The sequence below is a fragment of the Phalacrocorax carbo genome, chromosome 1 (genome assembly GCF_963921805.1).
Source record: "Phalacrocorax carbo chromosome 1, bPhaCar2.1, whole genome shotgun sequence".
NCBI lineage: Eukaryota > Metazoa > Chordata > Aves > Suliformes > Phalacrocoracidae > Phalacrocorax > Phalacrocorax carbo.
In genome coordinates, this window is record NC_087513.1 from 34,080,722 (window position 1) to 34,101,003 (window position 20,282).

Sequence of the window (20,282 nt, forward strand, 5' to 3'; positions counted from 1 at the left end):
AAGGCACTAGACCTATGGTTGGGTAACCAGATCTTGCTGTAAACATATAAGTTGCTATTTCAGCCAGTGCAACCTAGAGAACTCAACAAGTGTAAAATAGATACCTAAGTTGGGATTGAATTGACCAAATCTAAGGGGCTCAAATGCATGGAGAGAGGCAACTTACTCTGCTTGCATCCTGCTGTCGCTCAGAAGAGCGCAAGACCTACATGGCCTAATCCCACGATGACAACTGCCAAGATCATCTCAAATAGCAGCAGCAACCTGTAACTAGGCAGGTGAGTTGGGTCCAGCTGAATCCTTGACCTCTGTTGATTACAATGTGAGCTTAGATGAAGACATCAACATTGTGGTGTCTTAACTGCAAACTGAATTCCACCTCCTGTGTCAACTTCAGTAAAATTGCAACATGAAGAGTCAACGTAATTAGCTATGGAAATGAATAATTCATTCAGTGCTGTATGGGTTGTTAGATTGTCTATTTTTACAATACACTTTGTTAATTTTGCTATATCCCTCATCTCTAATTTCCAATCATATTGTACTGACACAGCACATAACTGCATTGTAGAAGCTGTTACGGGATGCTGCGTGCTTGGAAGCTGCAGAGGGTTCAGAACACTGAGAAATGTGATGTACACTGGATGTCTGTCGTAATACTGTGAGATAAACATTAAGCAATGTTAGTGTTTGAAAATATTGTAATTTCAGGATTTTTAAATCAATGAAAGATCTCTCTTTTCTGAGTCACAGTTTCAGACTGAGTATATTCTCAAGTCAACACCTATACCTCTTTTTATGTATTGAAAACTTCCTCATCATCCTAAGAATGTAAAATATATTCCTTGTAAAACAAAATAATCAATTCTGATTCCTGCTTTTGCAGACAGATATTAAACACTATAAAGAAACTGCAGAAATGCAAAATAGGTAAGATAATTGCTTTCGATATAATACTTTTACCATCCTCTATTCCTAAAGCCAATTGGGAATCCAGCGCTCTAACACATTGGGGTATGTCTACCTATATATATACACACACCCCCCAAATATACCAAATGTATTCATATTTGGTAAAAGAATGATTTCTGTAAAAGAATTAAGTATCCAATACTGAAAATCATACATTTGTATCTTTGTCAAGGGAATACATTTTCTATTTAGCAACTTAAATCATATTCTACCAAAGACCCTTTTTAAATGTGTTGGATTTTTATCAGCTGAGAAATCAATGCTGCTATAATTGCATAGCCAGATGAACAGTTGCAATGAACTGGGTCAGTAATCAAGGAGGAAATGGTACCTAAAACGTATCCTCTAGGAAGGAAGAAAAAGGTCTCAATCCAAGTTACAACAGCCTCCAAACTAAGTTGTCAATGATAACCCGATTCAATCCAAATAAAGCATAAATGAGTTCTGTTGTATAAGATATAGCAGATATATAAAAATGACTTGTGTTGTTATCTTAGTAATGCAGTCGCATAGCAACAAGCTCAGTCTGAATGATCATTCCTTTATTAGCTTTGTGAATTATCTTACAGCTAGAAAGTGGATATTGGATAAAATTTATCCTGAAAGAGGATTGAGTGCTTCATGTAGGCTGACATATTATGAAGCAGAATGGAAACTGGGCCAAGCAATGGAAATCAGAATCAAATAGGTTTTGAGTTAAAAATGCTCTGTGCATACAAGCTGACTTCTAGGGTGTTTATTACTAACGGCAACCCTGGCAGTATAGCTGGACACCATCGCCTCAGTGGAGTTTGGATTGCATTGTGTGGTAAAACATGTGCGTGCACATTACTTCTAATATAATTGGTGGGCCGGGAGGGGGGGCATGTCACTAAAGTCAGAGATGGAAGAGACAGATGGTTCATCTTGCCCACATCATTATAAATCCAGAACTGCATGTTTTCTCTCGTACTTCGCTGACTACAACATTTCCTTACTCAAGCCATAGCATGTCACTCCAGTGATGTTACAACAAGCCCGTCAGGATGCTTGTTTATGGCTCTGTCCCTTGCACCATACTGCGCAATTATTCTGTCTTTATTTAAGCACAGTCAATAAGCTCAGCTGTTGTACAAGCTGCAGAACTTGAGGAAAACTTGAAATGTTGCTGAATTCATCAAAATAAGCCAAGGGAAATAAACAGGAAGAAATTAGCTTTTATTGTCATCATATCTCACATTACTGAACTTCCAAGTAACAAAGCTGGTATACTATAAGCATATGACTAATCTGAGGTCACAGACTTTTTTCTTAACTTCTTTGCAGCAGTGAAGGGTAAAGGGTAGGGTACACAGCAGTGCTGAATAAAGTTGCATCTTGTAGCCATATTTAGTCACTTATTAAAATGTGGCCTCATTTGCCAATGTACTAAGCACTATCAGCTCTTATTATCTTCAGGATTACTTGTGGATGCTCTTGTGTGTCTGAAAAAACAGGCCAATTTGATACTGTTAATTAACTGAGGACATGCGTGCAGCTTTAAAAACAGAAGCTGGATGACTGCATTCAACTCTGGATTACATCAGTCTTACAGTAGCTTTCCTCCATGGAAACCCAGGCAACTATACCACTCTTAGAAGAGGCTGGTGCAGGTGCTAAAACATAGCCCACATTCCTCACATGCAAGCTAGATTTTATTCTTCATTTTAAATAGGAAGAGGCATTCCCTTTCAGTTCTCAGAACTCATTTGTGGGAACTGAATGTACAGCTGGAACAAAAATAACTAGTAATACATACTTGTAAAATAGCCACACTTCGCAGCTAGCTGGAGACCACCTCTTACCAATGTATACTGGTGCAAACCCCTTTCCAGTCCCACCTCAGAAGCCATCAATGAACTTTTCCTGAATATCTGGAAGGAATGTATTGCAAGTCTGGAATTTTACCTGGCCTGTTCCCTAGGGATTAAAGATGGATTTTACCTTCAGCATCCTCATGAGTAATTCAACAAAACTTTTTCTCAAGTACCCCTTCTGCTGCACAGCATAGGAAAAAGAGGAGATTTATCAGACTGTTGATGTCCCAAACAATTAATGGACTTACAAGTCAAAAATAAACCAGTGAAATCTGCACAAAAGCCCACAGGCAGATGCGCTTTTATGAACTTGAGTTTCTAGATGCCAAGAGGAATCATTCATCCAAAGTGTGTCAGAGTATTACGGTAACAAAAAAAAACCCACCCCAAACATGCGACAGGGAGTCTATTCCCCCCTCAAAAGTAGCTATATCTTGCAAGAAGCAGAGGGTAACAACTGGGCAGCCCGCAAAAACCCTGATAATCTGGGGATCTGAATCATAAACAGTATCTGAGCTGTGTTATTTCAACAGAATCACAGGTCCCTGTTACTGACATTTCAAGTCCATCCAGATACCAGGCTGATGGTTCCCATAGTGGGGGCATCTGTAATTGGGGGATAAGGATGGCCTCCATTAGCACTGCAAAGATGCTGCCTCTATTTCCTCATAAGCATCCTCAGAAGACTTACATTGTAAAGAAAGCATTAATGAAGAAAAAGCAGGCAAGGCCCAAACTTTGGCTGTACACTACACCAAAGAAACCCCAGATGCGTTTATTTCCTGGCTGATAGGATAGTGAAAACTGGGCACTGGCACATATAAAACAAATTTTTTTTTAATCAGATGTACAAAACTAATACTGAGATTTCCAAAGATGGGGAGAGAAGAGAAGCCTCTAAAGGCAACTTCAGTTTCTACTGAGGACTATAACTATATCTTTAACACTTCATGTTCAAAAGCAGTGGAGGAAATTTGCCAGTTCTAAAAGAAAACAGTCTCCCACTCTCTGGAGAATATCATTAGCCTGTCATCTCCTGATCCAGTGCCAACATGGAGACAGCAGTATGCCAGAGATGCATCTTCAAAATCCTTTTTCATACAACACATACAAACACACACTCAGAAACCCCATCATGTATCAATGCTTAGCGAAATACCAAACCAACAGGTGTCTGTCTTAAGTGGGAACGTTACCAGCGGCATTAGCTGAAATCCAAGCAGATGTGTACATTTTTTATAAGCCACAGCTATCTACAACAATGTAACCAAATGGGAGGGTTTAGGAAGAACACAACTTTGATTACTATAGGCAAAGCAAATGTAAAATAAATCACAATGGTGTGGCCTCTTGGAAAATGAAAGTGAGAAAACATGAATGACTGCATGGGGGAAAGAGCACAAAGGTAGGTGAAATAGTATCAGATGCATTGAAGAGCACTGAATGGGCTAAATGTGATGATCTGTTTCCTATACATTATGACAATGTGCATTTGTTTCAAAGTCATCCCACAATACCATTAAAGAGCAGAGTATACGGGTCAGATGTAAAAAATTGTCAAAAACTGCAGGCAAATGATCTGCAGTGATGCAGGCCTTTCCCCTACTTTTTTTCTTTACTAATGACAACCCTAAAGTAATTATTAATTAGTATTATTGTTATCATAATTCCTACTTTTTGCACATTCATCATCATTATGCAGCTAAATGTGTAGCTTTCTCCTTAAATCTTACTCATATGTCAAGTCAATCTCCCCAGACCCTTAATTATTTTAATGCTGGTCTTGGAATTCCTTTCCAATTTACAACAGATTTGTGATTTAATTTGATTTGAAAAATATGTATAGCTTCCAGTATTCCAAAAAATTAACATTTCAGGTGTCACTCAACTTGCTACTGCCATGCTTCTTGGCAATTTATGCAGAAACAATTATTAGACTTCAGGTTACTGTGAGAGGCTATAGAAATAAAAAATTAAATGCTGCTGAATGCATTGACAGCATTTTGGGAAAATTGTTAGAAAAATCTCCTGAGACTCATAAAGGCTTAGATACACTGGGGTGGAGGGGAGGAGGCCTAGCCAGGTCCAGCTGGATACACCCAGTTAAAGCTCAGTGAGTCCAAAATATATTTCATTGCTCTGAGTAAGCCTTCCATATGGTGAAGTCAAAATGCCCAAAGACTGAAGACATCCATCTATTCCATCCATTCCTTTCATTTCTGAAGAAGTACTTCATCCCTTCCATCTGTTTAGATCCTGAAACCATGCCTCACTGAAGAACCATAAACGCTGCAAATGTTCCCACCATGGTATGTGATACAAAAATCCCTCATAATTTTCTTAGGAAGTCAAAAAACAAACCCAGGATCACAAACATGACAGTACCAGGCTGTAATGCACAATAACAGCCTCACAGACTTAGAACCTCCACCTATTCTGCCATTTCCTTTGGCTTCTCAGCTATTTCTTTCTAAAAGCAAGCAGCAGCAAAAATTCAGCATAACTTGGCTTAAGTGAAAATGAAAAGGAAAGACAAAATTGTCCGGAATGGATTTAGCAAAATGGTCATGAAAAAAAGTTACAAGGTCTGCACACATTTAAAACATGGATATGAGCGCCTAGCTCCGCATGAGGGAGCGGTCCCACACAGCTCTGCACTGCTGTGGGAATGGACATTGCTGCTTATGTGGCCAGACCATGCTTGGAAGAATTAGGCCACAATTTGCAACATGCCTAATGTGATTCTAATAATTAATCAGTTAAGAATTCACATGTATTTCCTTCCGAAGTATGGTGCAATTGTAAAATCTCACTGGTGTCAGGGTACAGAATTGTAGATTGCTCACTTCTCTCTCTCTAAAAAAAAAAAAAACAACCCAGATAAAATTGAAAAAAAAAACCAACCAAGCCAACACATAGCTGATAATTTCCTAAACACCATAGATGACAGCAAGTAAAAACATTAATTCCAAGAGTCTGGTTTATATACTGACACAGTCCATACTTCATATGTCCACCTTACATTTAGTCATTCATCATCTTACCCAGACCACATATACAAGGAGAGTCAACTGAAGATACCATCCCAGGGTACTCATGGAGAGTCCCAGTACCTCCCTCTCCAGTACCACTAAGTGTGAAACACAAAACATCCCCTGGGGGGAATTCTCTGGGAGGGTAACATCAGCTGTGTTACCTTCTCCACATCACCCTGGGGACTCCCACCCACAGGATAGGCTAGGCACATCACCGGCCCTTCCATCAGAGTCACTTTCCCCTTTTATGCCAACTGGAAAGCAAGAAAAATGAGAAGATGCTCCATGAAACTGCACAGAAACAGAGCCTTAAACATTGTCCAGGGCTGAGAAAATCCATGCTTCTCCAGGCCACAGCATGCATCTTCCTCTGCCTTCATAAGATCTAGGGAGGATGCACTAAATCTCACAGGGTCTTCTTTCTTCTGTTCCATTTTTGATGGGTTACTTAGGTGAGTGGTCCCAAGGCAGGAAACTAAAGACATCTGTTCAGACTAAACATGATTAACCATCCACTGTGGCTAGTCAGAACTCCTCACTGTTAGAGCCAAGCGTGAAAAAGAGAGAGCTCTCATCTCTCATTTCCTAACTTCTCCCTTTTCCATTAAAAAAAAACAAAGGTGCAGGAAAGGACATGTATTGCGCTGTTCAGAGCACTGCTACCAGCTGCGGGTTACACAGCAGCCTGAAAGACTAGAGGTGCCGCTGGCTGCATCCTTGTTTCTAGAAGGAAAACTTTCTTTTTTCCAGTCAGGAAAAGAGCCCATGCATTTTTGTAACCCCTGGCACAGTAATGATGTGTTACTATTCCAGAAGAATACTAAGGCGTTCGGATTTAATCATATCTAGCAGCAATGGTGGACCATACCACTACACATACAAAATCACCCCAGCAGGGGCATGTGCCATTTTTTGCCTTCCTTCCCCCAGCACAACACCATTACATTTCAGGTTCTGCGAAGAAGAGTGGAAGGGGAAGGAGATTATACCGAAGTAGGGAAAGCATGTTAACCTAGGGAATATTTTTTCTGTCTTTAATTTGCAGATTGTGCACCTATTTGGCATATGGGTGCAGCTTAGGACTCATCTCCCCTTCTCATAGCTATGACGGTTTTCTGAACATAAAACCAGTCACGAACAACAGATTTCTGTGTAAATATGGTTGTGACTAACTCAGTCTAACCCTGCAAATCTTGCTTCCAAGATGAATACAAATAACAAAATCTGAAATTGATGTCTTCATTACATCCTTTGTTGTGAAAATCAAAATGTAATTCAGACCTATTGTAAAACTTGCAATAAACATGCCAGGAAGAAAGAGACTGGAGCTGTTTTGGAAGCAGCTATATGCTGTCTAAATCAGTCTTTTGTGCCCAGGACACTGACAGAGATAGATAGCACAGATTTCTTTTCAAATGTCTCATACAGGAGAAAAACCCTTCAATGTCACTGATTTTATGTCTTTTTTCTATTTTGATCAATGATTGCTAAATTATATATGTGTGCATTGAATGGAACAATAAGGCAAGCTGTGTGGACATCACTCACATCATAACTTGCCTAATCAAGGTTCAGGTATAATTTTTCAACATCTCCTTCCTGTGCAAACAATGACATATTAATGCCAAGCTACAGAACATTTTCTTCCTGCTTAGTAACATTCCCGAGGATGTGCTACCAGAGCTTCTGGTCCAGCTTACAGTAAGTCAGATATTTTACACACAGCTATGGTTCCACAACTGGCTTCGATGACACAGCATTTTAAGGACCGCTGTGACCTGCAATATATTTAAAAATTTTAACATTTAATAACACACAGGCTCAGTTCTCACTTGTTTGTCCTATTCCTGTTATTCCTGAGCAGGATTAAAAATCTGCCTCCTCTTCAGTTTCATTGATAATTCAGCCAGTAAATTAAGCCCACTGAGGCAAACAAAGACTTGCCAAAAACTTTAAACTCTGCAGAAGATAAAAGAGGGTTAAATGAATAAATTTAATTGCAAACATTAGCAAAAACCAAAGTGCAACGGACTCTCTGTACACGAGTACTGGGAGATTTTAACAGAACTGCATACTATACAACCACACCAGCGTAAGCCCTGGAGCTGGGCCTTCGGTAGTTTTTGTAGTATGCCTGCAGTACCAAGGTGCCCCTAAGATATTCAGGATTGCTTTTGCGCACAAGATTGCTTTCGTGTCTGTGTGAGGCTTCTGCAGCAAGGCTCTCTCAAGTAGTTGGCAACAGACATCTTTATAATACCCTTCTGCAGTAGCTGAGAACCGATGCTATCAAAGTTGATGCTTCCAGCTATCTCGAGTTAAAAAGAAAGGAGCAATGCAGAAATTATGCTGTACAACGCCCGTTTTCTTCATGAATTACATAAACCAGAGTCTATCCAATGGTATGAATGTAAAGGTATTTAGCATACCAGTGTTTGAATTGGTTTTAAAATATCATTTATTTTACAGACCTCTTTCCCACTTTTCATTTTTGCCAGATGTAAACACCAGGTTTTTGTACAGACTATGGAATACATGAACTATTCTGTTTAGCTTCTACACTAAATCTGATTATTATAACAAAAGAAAACCCAGAAAATTCTCTTAAGGACTGTGCACAGCCTTACTTTCACAGATACGCCAAGTTACACAGGGTACTCTTCACAAAACCTTTCAAAAATATGTCCTTAATTTGCAGAGTTCTGTCTCTTTGGTCTATCATGATTGCTTTTCTCCCTACTGTCCTGCTTTTCTGCCAGATAAAAAGGCTTAATTTATGCCCTTAACTTCAAGAACTAGTACCATCATAACAAGAAAATTGATCTTAACCAAAAAACTCCCAGCTGCAGTGAATGGGTCGTGAGCTCGTGATGCATGGTGAGGTGTGCTGGGCACAGACAAGTTGGCATCTGGATTCTCAAAGTGCACAGATTTTTACTTGCTGCTTTCTACAATCATAAAAGGCAGATTAAATTGATGGATTTAAATAGAGCAAATGCAAGGATGGCTGAGACAGGTCGAGATCCCTAACACACTTTACTGCCTTGATTCTCTAAAAAAAACATATTTGGAAAATATGTTTTCTTCTCAAGTCCTAGATACCATTTGTTTAGCTGAATGTCATTAAGGCTTCACTTAAATTAAAAACAAACAAACAAACAAAAAGACAATAAAGGGAAGTATAATTAGTTTTTCTTGTAAACTACTTGCTTTAAAATGCCACAGTATGCTGTAAGAGAAAATCGTGTTTATAAAAAGTCAGCTATAACCAAGCATAACAGCCTAGACTAAACCTGTTGCTCTGCCTGCAGGACAGCAAAGTACTGTCATTAGCATCATAAACTTCTTTGCACTGTTACTTTGCACTGATTTATTAACATAGACACCTTTCAGCAATGTCCTGTAAACACAGTCAGTGTTTCTACTACACTGAGCAGTTGCTGGTTCTCAGAAGTCAGCAAGTTTCTTCGGGAGAGACAATGCTAAGCGATCTAGTAGTTTAAAACTTCCATGGGCTCCATGTTATGCCACAGCACGGCACCCTCCCTGCTTGTGTTCATTTCACCTCTTAGATTTGTATCGGGGCAAATGGGTGCACATGAAAGTCTCTGAAATCAGGAGCTTTAACAGACGGCAAAACCAGCAAAAAGCAAAGAATATGCTGAGGGGTGAAAAACCTATAGCAGTGTCACGTACAAATATATACGCTTGCTACCGGCTTTAATAGGGTGCTATAATGTAAATGCTCTCAATATCACTCATATAGACTAAAACAAGCACAAAATGCCATTTACTGGACAAAGGAAATGACTTTAAATGTATCCTGTGTTTTGTTCAATTTTTAAAACATAATTAACCTTTCACTCACTATTTGTTTGGCAGAGATGTCATGCAAGAGTCCCGTAAGTTTACATACTTCAGAAACTGAGCAGTGTCTCCCCCAGAGGTGCTCACACTAGTTATGGAACCAGAAAAAAAATGCAGTTATATTCTGTGACATATACACTTAATGATGTCAGGTTTCCATTTGAGGAAATTCTACTACCCAAAAGGCACTGCATCCTCGTGGTTGCTTCTCAGTATCCAGAATTCACTATAATTTAACTCTAGAAAAACCCCAGGCCCCAAATGACAGTGAGTGGCATTGCTCAGACATACAGAAAGTCACCACGTGACTTACAGTCCACCTGGCCTAGAGAGTCTTAAGACAGGAAATCTTACAAAACTATTTCATCCCTTTTTCTTCATTCTGCATTAATTTCTCCCAGCTTGGTCAAGGGAAAGGTGGAAAAGAAATCATTCATTTTGTCACCCATCAGGCTGATTTCACAGGAAACTATTATCTACAAACGTTGAGCCAAACTCAGTTTGGAATGTGAGATCCGTAATGGATTTCCAGCGACTTTTACACCAGTTTGACTCTCCAGAGCTCCTGAGCTACACTGAATTTCACAACGGTACATTTCAGAAAATACGAGGAATGCAATGTGCAGAGTACCGAGAAATACCTTCATTATATTTATTGGCACCGAATGCCCCTGTGAAGTTGTTTGTGATGGTTTACCATTTGCAGAGTTCAATCAGAACAGCAAGTTAAGGGAAGCGAAGCGGAAAAAGTATCACAATGGTTTAGATAAAGTCAGTCCTAAAATAATCCCAACATTCACACTCAGTAGGTAGTGAAACCATTGCTTTACTTCAGCTGAGAGTGTGGAAGCATGAGACAGCGACCAGAAACATACTGGTTGCTTCAGCAAGGACTTGCTGCAAGCAGCCTATAACTTGGTTCTTCAAGTACTGGGCTTACTGCAGTAAAACAGTGCTTGCCAGTGTATGTGAGAGGAAAGTCAAGTACAGGTGAGACAGTGCACACAAAAATTCCATGTATGTGGTTTCAAATCCATGTGCCTGAGTCTGTGCATGTTTGGGCAAGCAAATTATGCCAGTTTATGAAGAAGCTGTTTCTGTACCAAGACATACCACTGATGCTCAAAAATGCCAAGAAATGAACTTTGCAGTGCTATCTCCACGTTCTGAATGCTCTCACCCATTTATAGCCAGCTTTACTGTCAGATAATATGAACTCCAAGAAAGTTTTACTGAACAAATATATCCTCCTATAGAAAGAGCTAACACATTCCCCTGTGCACACAAAATAGCAGTACTATTTTGTTCACACGCATTTTTCTTCACTGAGAGAATGTGCCACATCTTTGAATCATATTTGCTTTATCTCTCTAGTAGGAAAAAACACATTCCTCCCAGGAACACTTACAGTCAGCCTGGCTCTGATACAGAAGGCTGTTTTAAATGTTCAGTGTTCATTCCATAACCCTAAAATACCTTGCAATAAAAGACTAGAAGACAGAAAGTCAGTATGAAGCAAACACCTCCTCTAGAGCATTCACTGGCAGTAGAGCAAAGAGGGAAGATAGATAAGACCAACCATGTTGTCCAGTGGCTCAAGGCAGGCAGAGCTCCTGCCCTCTGAACTCAGGATTCAGCTGGGGAACCTCCCCGATGCAGGAGAATTCAAAATGAGGATACAGACACTTCAAATACGCAGCAAATTAAACTCCATCAAAAGTTTGCAGAAGAGTCATTATACTCCAAGTGAAGTTGTACTGGTATGCCACATGGAATCTGAGCAACCCACAGTACTATTTTTGCTCTTATTTTTCCCTTCAGCCTCCTCCTGTCAACTTTCTATCAGCACCCAAAGTTGTGCAGCCCTATAAGACAATCCAGACTGTCTTACAATTTCAGGCAAACAATAAAACATACACATAACCTGTAAAATGCATTAGCTTTTCTGCACTCTACCGTTGTAATTATTCTGTTTAACATTTCATGTAGACATTTTGTGACTCTAACAAAGATTAACTTCTGAAGAATTGTATCAGTGTTCCAAAATACCATCATCCTGTTATTTCCTTTCAGAAATACGCAGGCCTTACCTGTACATGAATAATCATCAATGCGTATATATCCTGTTTTGCAGATGCACATAAAGGATCCTGGTGTATTTACGCACATGGTATTCTCACGACAGTAGTGACGTCCTTCAGCACACTCATCGATATCTGTGAATAAGGCAAAGAGGAACACAAGTCAAATTCAGCAGCATTCGTTACAATCTCTCTATATACCACTATTCACTTCCATCAGTAGTGGGTTAGACTAAAGAGTTACTTGAGCAGCAATGCCTTTTGGAAAGATTTCTGGCTTTCTCCTTTAAAACTGCTTGAAGTGTTCAAACAAGACAAGTAGCATTGGCTTACGTCTTCCCTTTTGAAGTGCCTATGATGTTATTCCTATGATTTAAATACGAGCAAAAGAAATAACTGGGGTCCCATACAGCAGACCAACTGCCTCAGCACTGCAATGTCATCCATCACTGTACCTGTATAGTCACTGCAGTCATCAGTATATAAAAACACTACTATATGTATACTATAGGCCTTTGACCTAACAGGTATCGTTACTTGGGAAGGAACTGTAAGGAACATGGTAAGATCTGAAGACACCAAATTTATTATAAATTTCTCTTAGAATTATAACGTAGCCAAACAGTAATTTTAATATATATAAACACATATATCTATATCCATACATATCTACATACATGTGTGTATAGATACATATACACACACCCTATCTGAAAGGAACCTGAAAGAATCTGATTTAAATAAAGACCTTCTCTGAGAGGAAAATTGCAACTTGATAAAATACATGTTGGGGTGGAATACCTGCTGCGGAATTAAGTCCTAGGGCAAACTCCAGACATAAATCACTGTAGGCATGGACTTTAAAACCTGATTGGTTTTGGTACTCTCTTGGGCTGCAAAATTAGATGTATTTATTGTAGCAGATTATACTACAGTGGTAAAACAGAAAAAGCACCACAAGTAACAAAAAAAAACCTTCTGTGCACTATTATTATGCTGCAAAGAAGAAAAGCTATATTAATTTGGAAGTGATTAGTAGCACGCTGTTCCTGTAATACTAATGATAAAGACAGCATTACTGAGATGCTCTGTACGTCCAGTTACATTGTCATGCAATGTGCCACTGAACCTTGCTACAAAAGAATGTTAAAAATCAAAGGTGTGGCTTGATGGCTTGTTTTTTTTTCCTGCTCATCAGTTTTGATTTCCTCTCTGTTTTCAATGATGTTTACAGCTTTCAGAGTTGAAAATAAAATCTCTGGATGGAAAACAGTGTTGTGGTCCACAGTCTGATGACAGTTCAAAACGACAGACTTTATATATAAACTCAAATCAGGGTTGACTTCTTAATGCTGTGATGCTAAATGTCAACAGTGTTAACTCCTGTACTTTATTCCTCCTTAGGTCTATGCTTATCTCCCAATTCTTCCTCCTCTTCCCAGCATCTTTAAATCAATAGCTACTTACCAACTGCACTCATTGCTTGCATTTTTTTCCCCATTTCAATTCCCAGAAGAAAATTTGCCTTCCAGTACAAAACAGTGCGACACACTGAATATTTCATTCAGTTTTGAAAAAAATCTTCTATTTTCTCCATTTTCTCTGCCCGGTGCAACTGTTCTGCTTGATTCTGCTGGAGAAGCTGGGGGCAGTTGGCTACAAACCATGAAGGTGTTGACTGTGAATGCTCAGGGTAGTGAGCCCAGCCTACTTTGCACAGATTCAGTTCCCAAGAGTTTCACGGTCAATGTACTTCAGCTGGTTTCCTTCCCTTCCTTTCCCTATAAGATGTGTAGGCACAGAAGAATCTTATCTCTATTAGGGTGTTGGTCTTGAAAAGCTCATTTTGTAATTTTCATGGGCACACATACATACAGAAAAAAGTGTGTATTTACAGTGAGCATACTAAGCCTGAAAACACATTTTGTGAAAGTCACCTAAGAAAGAAAAAAAAAAAAAAAAAGTGAAGCTATCACAAGACTACCACAGAGGCAACTGGTTTTCCATGGAAAGTAGAAAATGGCAGGATGTCCTGATGTAGAGATGTTCTGCAGAAATATAAATGTGCAGTTCACAAAACCAGCCAGCAGTTACAGCATATGCCTCAGCTACTACCACAAACAATGCAACTTGTGTCTTTCATAGTTCCAGCTCACAACTCAGTATTAAATTAATGGTGTTGATTTGTATTTAAGTAACAACATCAGCCTTCAAGTAATTAGAGGCCTTATGCTCTTGGCATCAACTGACTGCCTAGGAGCTGGCTTTGGCACCCTTAGAAAATTCTACTTAAAGATCCAAAGCCTCAAAAATATTAAATAGAACTTTCTGAAAACTATATTAATGATGGCTTTGGCAGGTAAATAGCCACAGGAGACCCCAAACACTAATGGTTTCAATTTTGCAGTGAAAAACTCAAAGCCAGAGCTGCTTTGATTCAAACCTCCTAATTTAAGTGTTCTAAATAAAAGCTTTCATTTTGCCAACATACCACATACTGAGGTTTTGCAAAATGTTTTATTTATAATTGCCTTTATTTCAAAACCTTGGTTGTTCAATTGTTACAAAAAGAAAAAAAAAAAAAGAAAACCACAAAAAAACCCCAAACCTCAACTGCTCAGGTTAACTTTGGGTTGAAGTGTTTCGTTTGAACAAATCTGATTTTTTTTTTCAAACTCATTTGCAAAGATACTGTCCACACTTTTTAAAACACTCACTAAAAACAAAATTCTTTCCCACCTAGCTCACTAGAGAGCCTATACAGAATGCAAAGGAAATAAAGTCATTCCTATTGCTACTATCCCATTATTATGTTGCATTGGCACCTAAAGACCCTAATCAAGCGTCAAAACTCTATTGCTCTACACCATGCATGCACAGCTGATAAGAAGCTGCTTTTACAAACACTTTGCAACTTTAGCACTAAATTACGTCACCACTGGACACGAAGGATAATTAATACAAAAAGAATAAAGTAACAGTTGAATGACAACCAGTCACACAAAGATAGACCACACTAAAACCATGCGATTACATTCCCCCTATAGCTCTGCATAAGCAAGCTCTGTGTACTTTATGGTAAGGTATTACAGATTAAGGAAGACTGAACTAGGGCAGGGAAAGAGCCCAACATCTGTTCTCTTTCAAAGCTACCAAAATAAAAGCCTTTTCATCCTGCTTACTGGTTAAAACATTGGTGTAGCCTTTTATTCACCTTTAGACACAAATGCACTAAGCACAACAGAAAACCTGATGCATTTCAATATCTAAGAAAGCCTACAACATTTATCTTAATTTCCCCCTGCCAAAAAGCCTAGTTAGCATATTAATGCACATTAATGTCTTACTGTTTAGCCAGTAAGATGCTGAAGTCAGTCAGTTCAATAGGATGAATGCACCACTCCAATGGCTCTACACATTCAACAATAAAGACTTGTGTGCTTCAAGTCTGTGATGTGATACTGAGCCACCAGCTGTGACGTACTGACAATAATGTAGTCATGGAGATCATCAACCTGCTCTATTCCCAGTGGAACAGATAAAAGAGGCATCTCTGGGAAAATTGGTTAATGCAAAAGTGTTTGGAATCTGTACTTCAATGATTTATTTATACTTGCAAAAACCATCAAAACAAAAAAAACCACCCGCCTTTCTTTATGCCCCCACCTCCCCCAGCACTCAAACAAAATTTATGCAAAATATATTACCCAGGACAAGTTTCCCTGTATCTCTTCCTCCTGTACCCTAATGAGTTTGCATCCCCAGAGTGAAACTCCCAGTTATGTTCTACAATCCCATTAATAAGAAGAGAACTTGACCTGCAATCTATAAATCCTTGCTGACCAAAACCTCATGCTAACAAACAAAGCCTTTCCTTAGGCCTCACTATCCATCATTGCCTTTATCCACCACAAAAGCCTGCCAGAACAAATGAGTCTAGTACTAAGTCAGTAAATCTGGGTTGTAAAGAGGGGAGGTTATTTCCAGAACTGAGGATCCTTTATGGATAGTGTCCTGTCTCCAGCCATTTCCTTTAAAACTCTATGGCATCTAGCATCGGTGATCTCCCTGATCACACTTACAGAGGCGTACGGTGGGCAGGGAGATGTTCTTGCAGGATTTTTGCATCAAATAATATTAAGTACCTAGGAAGAGAGCAAACAGGAGCATAAAAAGCTTTATTTATAAGCATTTATTTCATAAGTGCGTCAAAAATCACCATGAACACAAGACCAAAGTACACTAAACCTACAATTTTGAAACAAAAGAAAACAAAAAACCCAACATGTTTTTGTGTTAATGAAAGGTTCTGCCTTCGCAGCCCATAAATATGAAGCTACCCGTTTACACGTTGAAGAGGGTAATGCTTTTTAACCTTTCCCACACAACTTCATCAGCAAACTTCCATCCTGACCTGAGGGCTCCACTGCCAAGAACAAGGGCATAATTTACCCACCATTCCTGCAAGTCGTGGGCCTCTCTGCTGAGAATCCCAAGGATGGATGTCAGTAACAATGGTCAGCATAAAGGGCCTTCAGGCCCTTATTTTCATCAGCACTGACCTGACTCATACAGAAATAGACAAGCTGGGAAAGGTTGAGACTTTCTCATCTGGTCCCTGACCTAGAAAAAGGGCATCACAAGATCAGCAGATGTTACTCACCAGTCAAGGGTCTACGAAAGAGGAGAATGAAGAGTGACCGATTACAGCGACCAATACCATTGAGAAAGGTAAACGCAGATTTAAAGCCATCACAACCTGTCCAGCATGCTGGACAGGGTCACAAAGGAAAACAAGTTCTGTCCTTTTTCCTTCTCTTTGTCTTCCCTCCAACAGCAGCACTTCTCACCTTCTTCTACCTCTGACATCAAGCTTCTCTGCTGTTTTCCTCTCTCACCCCCTTTCTGCCTGAGTTCAGTCCTGTTTCCAGATCTTGTTCACCTTGTCTCTTCTCCTGTCTTCAACCCATCCCCTCACCAGCTCCTCCTCCTTAAAATAAAAAGGATAGACCATAACTTTGTTAACTTTGAAGCAAGCTCTCACCAGCTACCCATCTGGGCGTTTTTTCTTTCACCACCAAACATGCTAACTTATTCCTCAAATTTTTCCTTCCAACTTGCTCGACTGTTTAGTATATTAAAGCTTCCCCGTCCATTGCACCAGTAAACATGCTCTTAGTAGGGTCTGTCCCACTTCTCCCGAACATATATCTGAGCTCCTTTTCTCTCCCTGCTCTCTTAATTTTCAGCTACAACCTGGTTTCAGTATCTCGCATGCTTTAGTTTTCACAACACTGTGCTCCTGTGTGTCTCTTCTTGCATATACCTTTTCTCATCCACCAAGGGGACAAAACATCCCAGGGCTCTGGCACAGCCCTTGCTCCTTCTCCTCCTGCTACTCTTTCTAGGCTCTTCATCACCAGGCAAGCCAATGGTTTAACTACTACTGATACGCCAGTCAGTCACAAACTGTTTTGCTTTGCTCTACCAAACCCAGTGCAGCAGTTTTTTCAACTGACATAATTCCATATAGGATGTTAACATCAACTTCAATCAAAATTGTGTATTATCTCATAATCTCCCATGTTATTTATCCCAGCTGACTGCACCACCATATTTGTCAGCACTTTTACCCTCTGTAGATAATCTTGGAATTTTTCCTCTCCCTGTACGTGTAGCCCTGTGCCTTTGGTGTTACCAACAGGCAATAAAAGGCCTAGATCCAACAATAAAATTACCAAGTGGTCATGCATATGTAGTCTACCTCTGAAATGGGGGGGTTATTGTTGAGGTTTTTCATTATTTTTATTTTTGCCTACCTTTCCACAGTTGTGCATCTCTCCTCCCCCACAAGAGAAAAGCACTAAAACCTAAGGAATCACAATATAACCAACCTTGTGAACCAACTACAGGAACATATACCATGTATTGAGTTAAAACATACAAAACTAACCTCAAGCATGCACAAAGAGCTAGGATTAAAAAAACCAAAAAATAACCTTCCACAATCCCCAGCGTGCTGCTCCCAGCAAAGAACCTGGGCCACTGACAACTTGCTGTAGCAATGCACAGGGAGGGTGCAAGGGACTGAAAGAGTTAATGTCTCAAACCTTGTTGTAAAGTGGCATGTAGGGAACTGCAGGAGGGAAACTGATGGACACAGAGCATGGGGAGCTCCTTGGAGGACGTGCAGTCCCAGGTTCTGCTGGGCCTCACATAGCAACTCGCCGAGCTCACACAAAGTTTATTTGAGGAAGGGGGTTATGACTGCCTGAAAGACCCCTTGCAAACACGCCTCACAATGGCACCTGCACAAAGATCACAAAACTTCTGGAACAAGAACCATATAAGCTCACAGGAGGCATACCTGAAGGCAGGGCTTAGACTATAAAAGACACTACAACAAAGAGACTGGGGCATGCCCACCACAGGAGGGTCGTCATGTCTGTCATCATCAGCGCTGGATCCAAGGGTGGTAATATCTCCCTATCTTTCCCTATCTCTCTCCCCCCACCCCACCCCCCCCACCCCCCTTTTTCCTCTTCTTCTTTTACAAATATTCTTAATAAGAACCCTCACCATCAATGCTTTTCCTTGTTTTCAGGTTCAAGTTGCCTTTTCAAGTTCAAGTTACTTCTGCATTGAAATAAAACGTTTAGTTGATCGTTTGGTATCATTTCACCTTAATTTAGTCCAAGGGGATCATTAGAATCTTGGTCGCTCTCCCTCCTCCTCGCAGGATGGGATGCGACAGAGGGTAAGAGGAAATGGGCAGCTACCTGCAACTACTGATTTTTATTGAATTATTAATTGACCTTAAGAGAAACTGGGTTGGTTGGATTGCAAATGTTAGCACTGTTGCAATTGAACGAATATGAGGTTGTTATATCTTAACTAGCCTACTAAAATATCAATTAGACTAAAAATAAATTCTAATTATTGGATTCTCACACAAGGTGTATTCTTTCCTCGCCCATAATTAAACTACATTGATAACACACACACCATACACATCTGGGTGCTTTTCCTTTCATGTTATTTTGAATCTCTGATCTTTGCTTAAGTTCATGATTTCTCTGTCCATCTCCTGCAGCCTGAGAGGGGCCTATTAGGACAAAAAATACTCTTAAAATAAAGGCAAAGTCACTCAAAGTCTACATTCCTTGACAGAAGCTCTATACAGCTTTGAAAGGACACAATACAACATTACAGCATTTCAGACGTATCATTTTTAACAGTACAAAGAGTTGTTTTTATTTCAACTTGCCCCAGTTTTTGGAAAAGAAGACAGACTGTTGAGATAAAACTGTCCTTGTTAAACATGCAGTAGGAGATATTGTTCAACAGCTACCCGTGCAAGTGAGACTCTTGGAAGGAAATGAAATCTTCCTCTCATTCTCATGAAAGTATCACTGGACTCAACATACATTATGTAGTTTAAAAACATATATATAACAGAAAATTTTTGAAAACAAATATTGTCTGCCATCATGTAATGTTTTACTTGGCAAACTGCATCTTCTTACTATTTAATATCTTATAATTAATTCATGTGGTAGTGTATACATGATAAAACAAGTAATTATATATAGCTATCTGTCAGACATGAAAGCATCCCTGGGGGCCTTTCCTTAGGCACCAAATAACTAGTCTGATGTAGCTGCATACTGAGAATAAAAAGGATGTTGTAGATGATTAATTAGTGAATTCCAAATATCAGAACAACTTACTGAGACTCCAGTTCATGATCCATCCCCTTTCAGCACTGCACTCAGTCAGAAATAGGTCTTTAAATTTGAATTGCAAAATAATCTTTTTTTTTAAAGTATGACAGCTTCTCATCATTTAGAACTGTGAATATCAAGAATTTAGAAATACTTGCCACTGTTAGTGTTTTTGCTTTCCCCTATTTCAAAAGGAGAATAAGGAACATTAATATTTTTGTACAGAAACTACAAATATATATCAGATTCTTCTCAGGAAGAAGCAGCACAGATTGTACTGCACATGTGCATTTTAAAACTCCTCATCAGAAGACAGATGCACACACAACAAGATAGTACCTGTAAGCTTTGGTAAGGCCCCTGTGGGTGGGTTAGACTGTATTTAAGAGTCTGAGGAGGCGATAGACTGGTGGAACCATGCTCTGCCCTCCCTGAGACGGAAGCAGGAACAGCCACCAGAAAATCCCAACATCAAGGGGATCCTGTATCCTCCCTGCACCAGGCTGAAGGCAGTAGTTTAAAGGAAAGGAGTGCATAGAAGCAAGTCCACACTCAGGGCAGCAGGTGAACCCCCTCCTTGCCCACCTTGTCTTCCCAGGTGCCTCTGTACAACAGTTATGGGGCTCTGGAAGTGGAAGGCTAGGCAACAGAAGATGTGGGTGACGGTCCATCTACACCATAGGTGTTGCCATGGTCAGAAAGGCCTAGCTCCCATATCATGACCACCTCCATGGGGAAGAAAAGATGGGTTATATTTGTAGATGACTC

At 39.7% G+C, this 20,282-nt stretch overlaps 1 protein-coding gene across 2 annotated transcripts in view; it reads right to left on the reverse strand.

Moving 5' to 3' along the window:
• Positions 1 to 20,282, reverse strand: part of NELL2 (neural EGFL like 2) — a 152,211-nt gene that overhangs the window by 56,491 nt on the left and 75,438 nt on the right. For both annotated transcript variants that reach the window (XM_064448215.1, XM_064448205.1), the window contains one exon: positions 11,800 to 11,925. In XM_064448215.1, the coding sequence (XP_064304285.1) occupies positions 11,800 to 11,925 (126 nt within the window). The remainder of the gene's footprint in view (positions 1 to 11,799; positions 11,926 to 20,282) is intronic.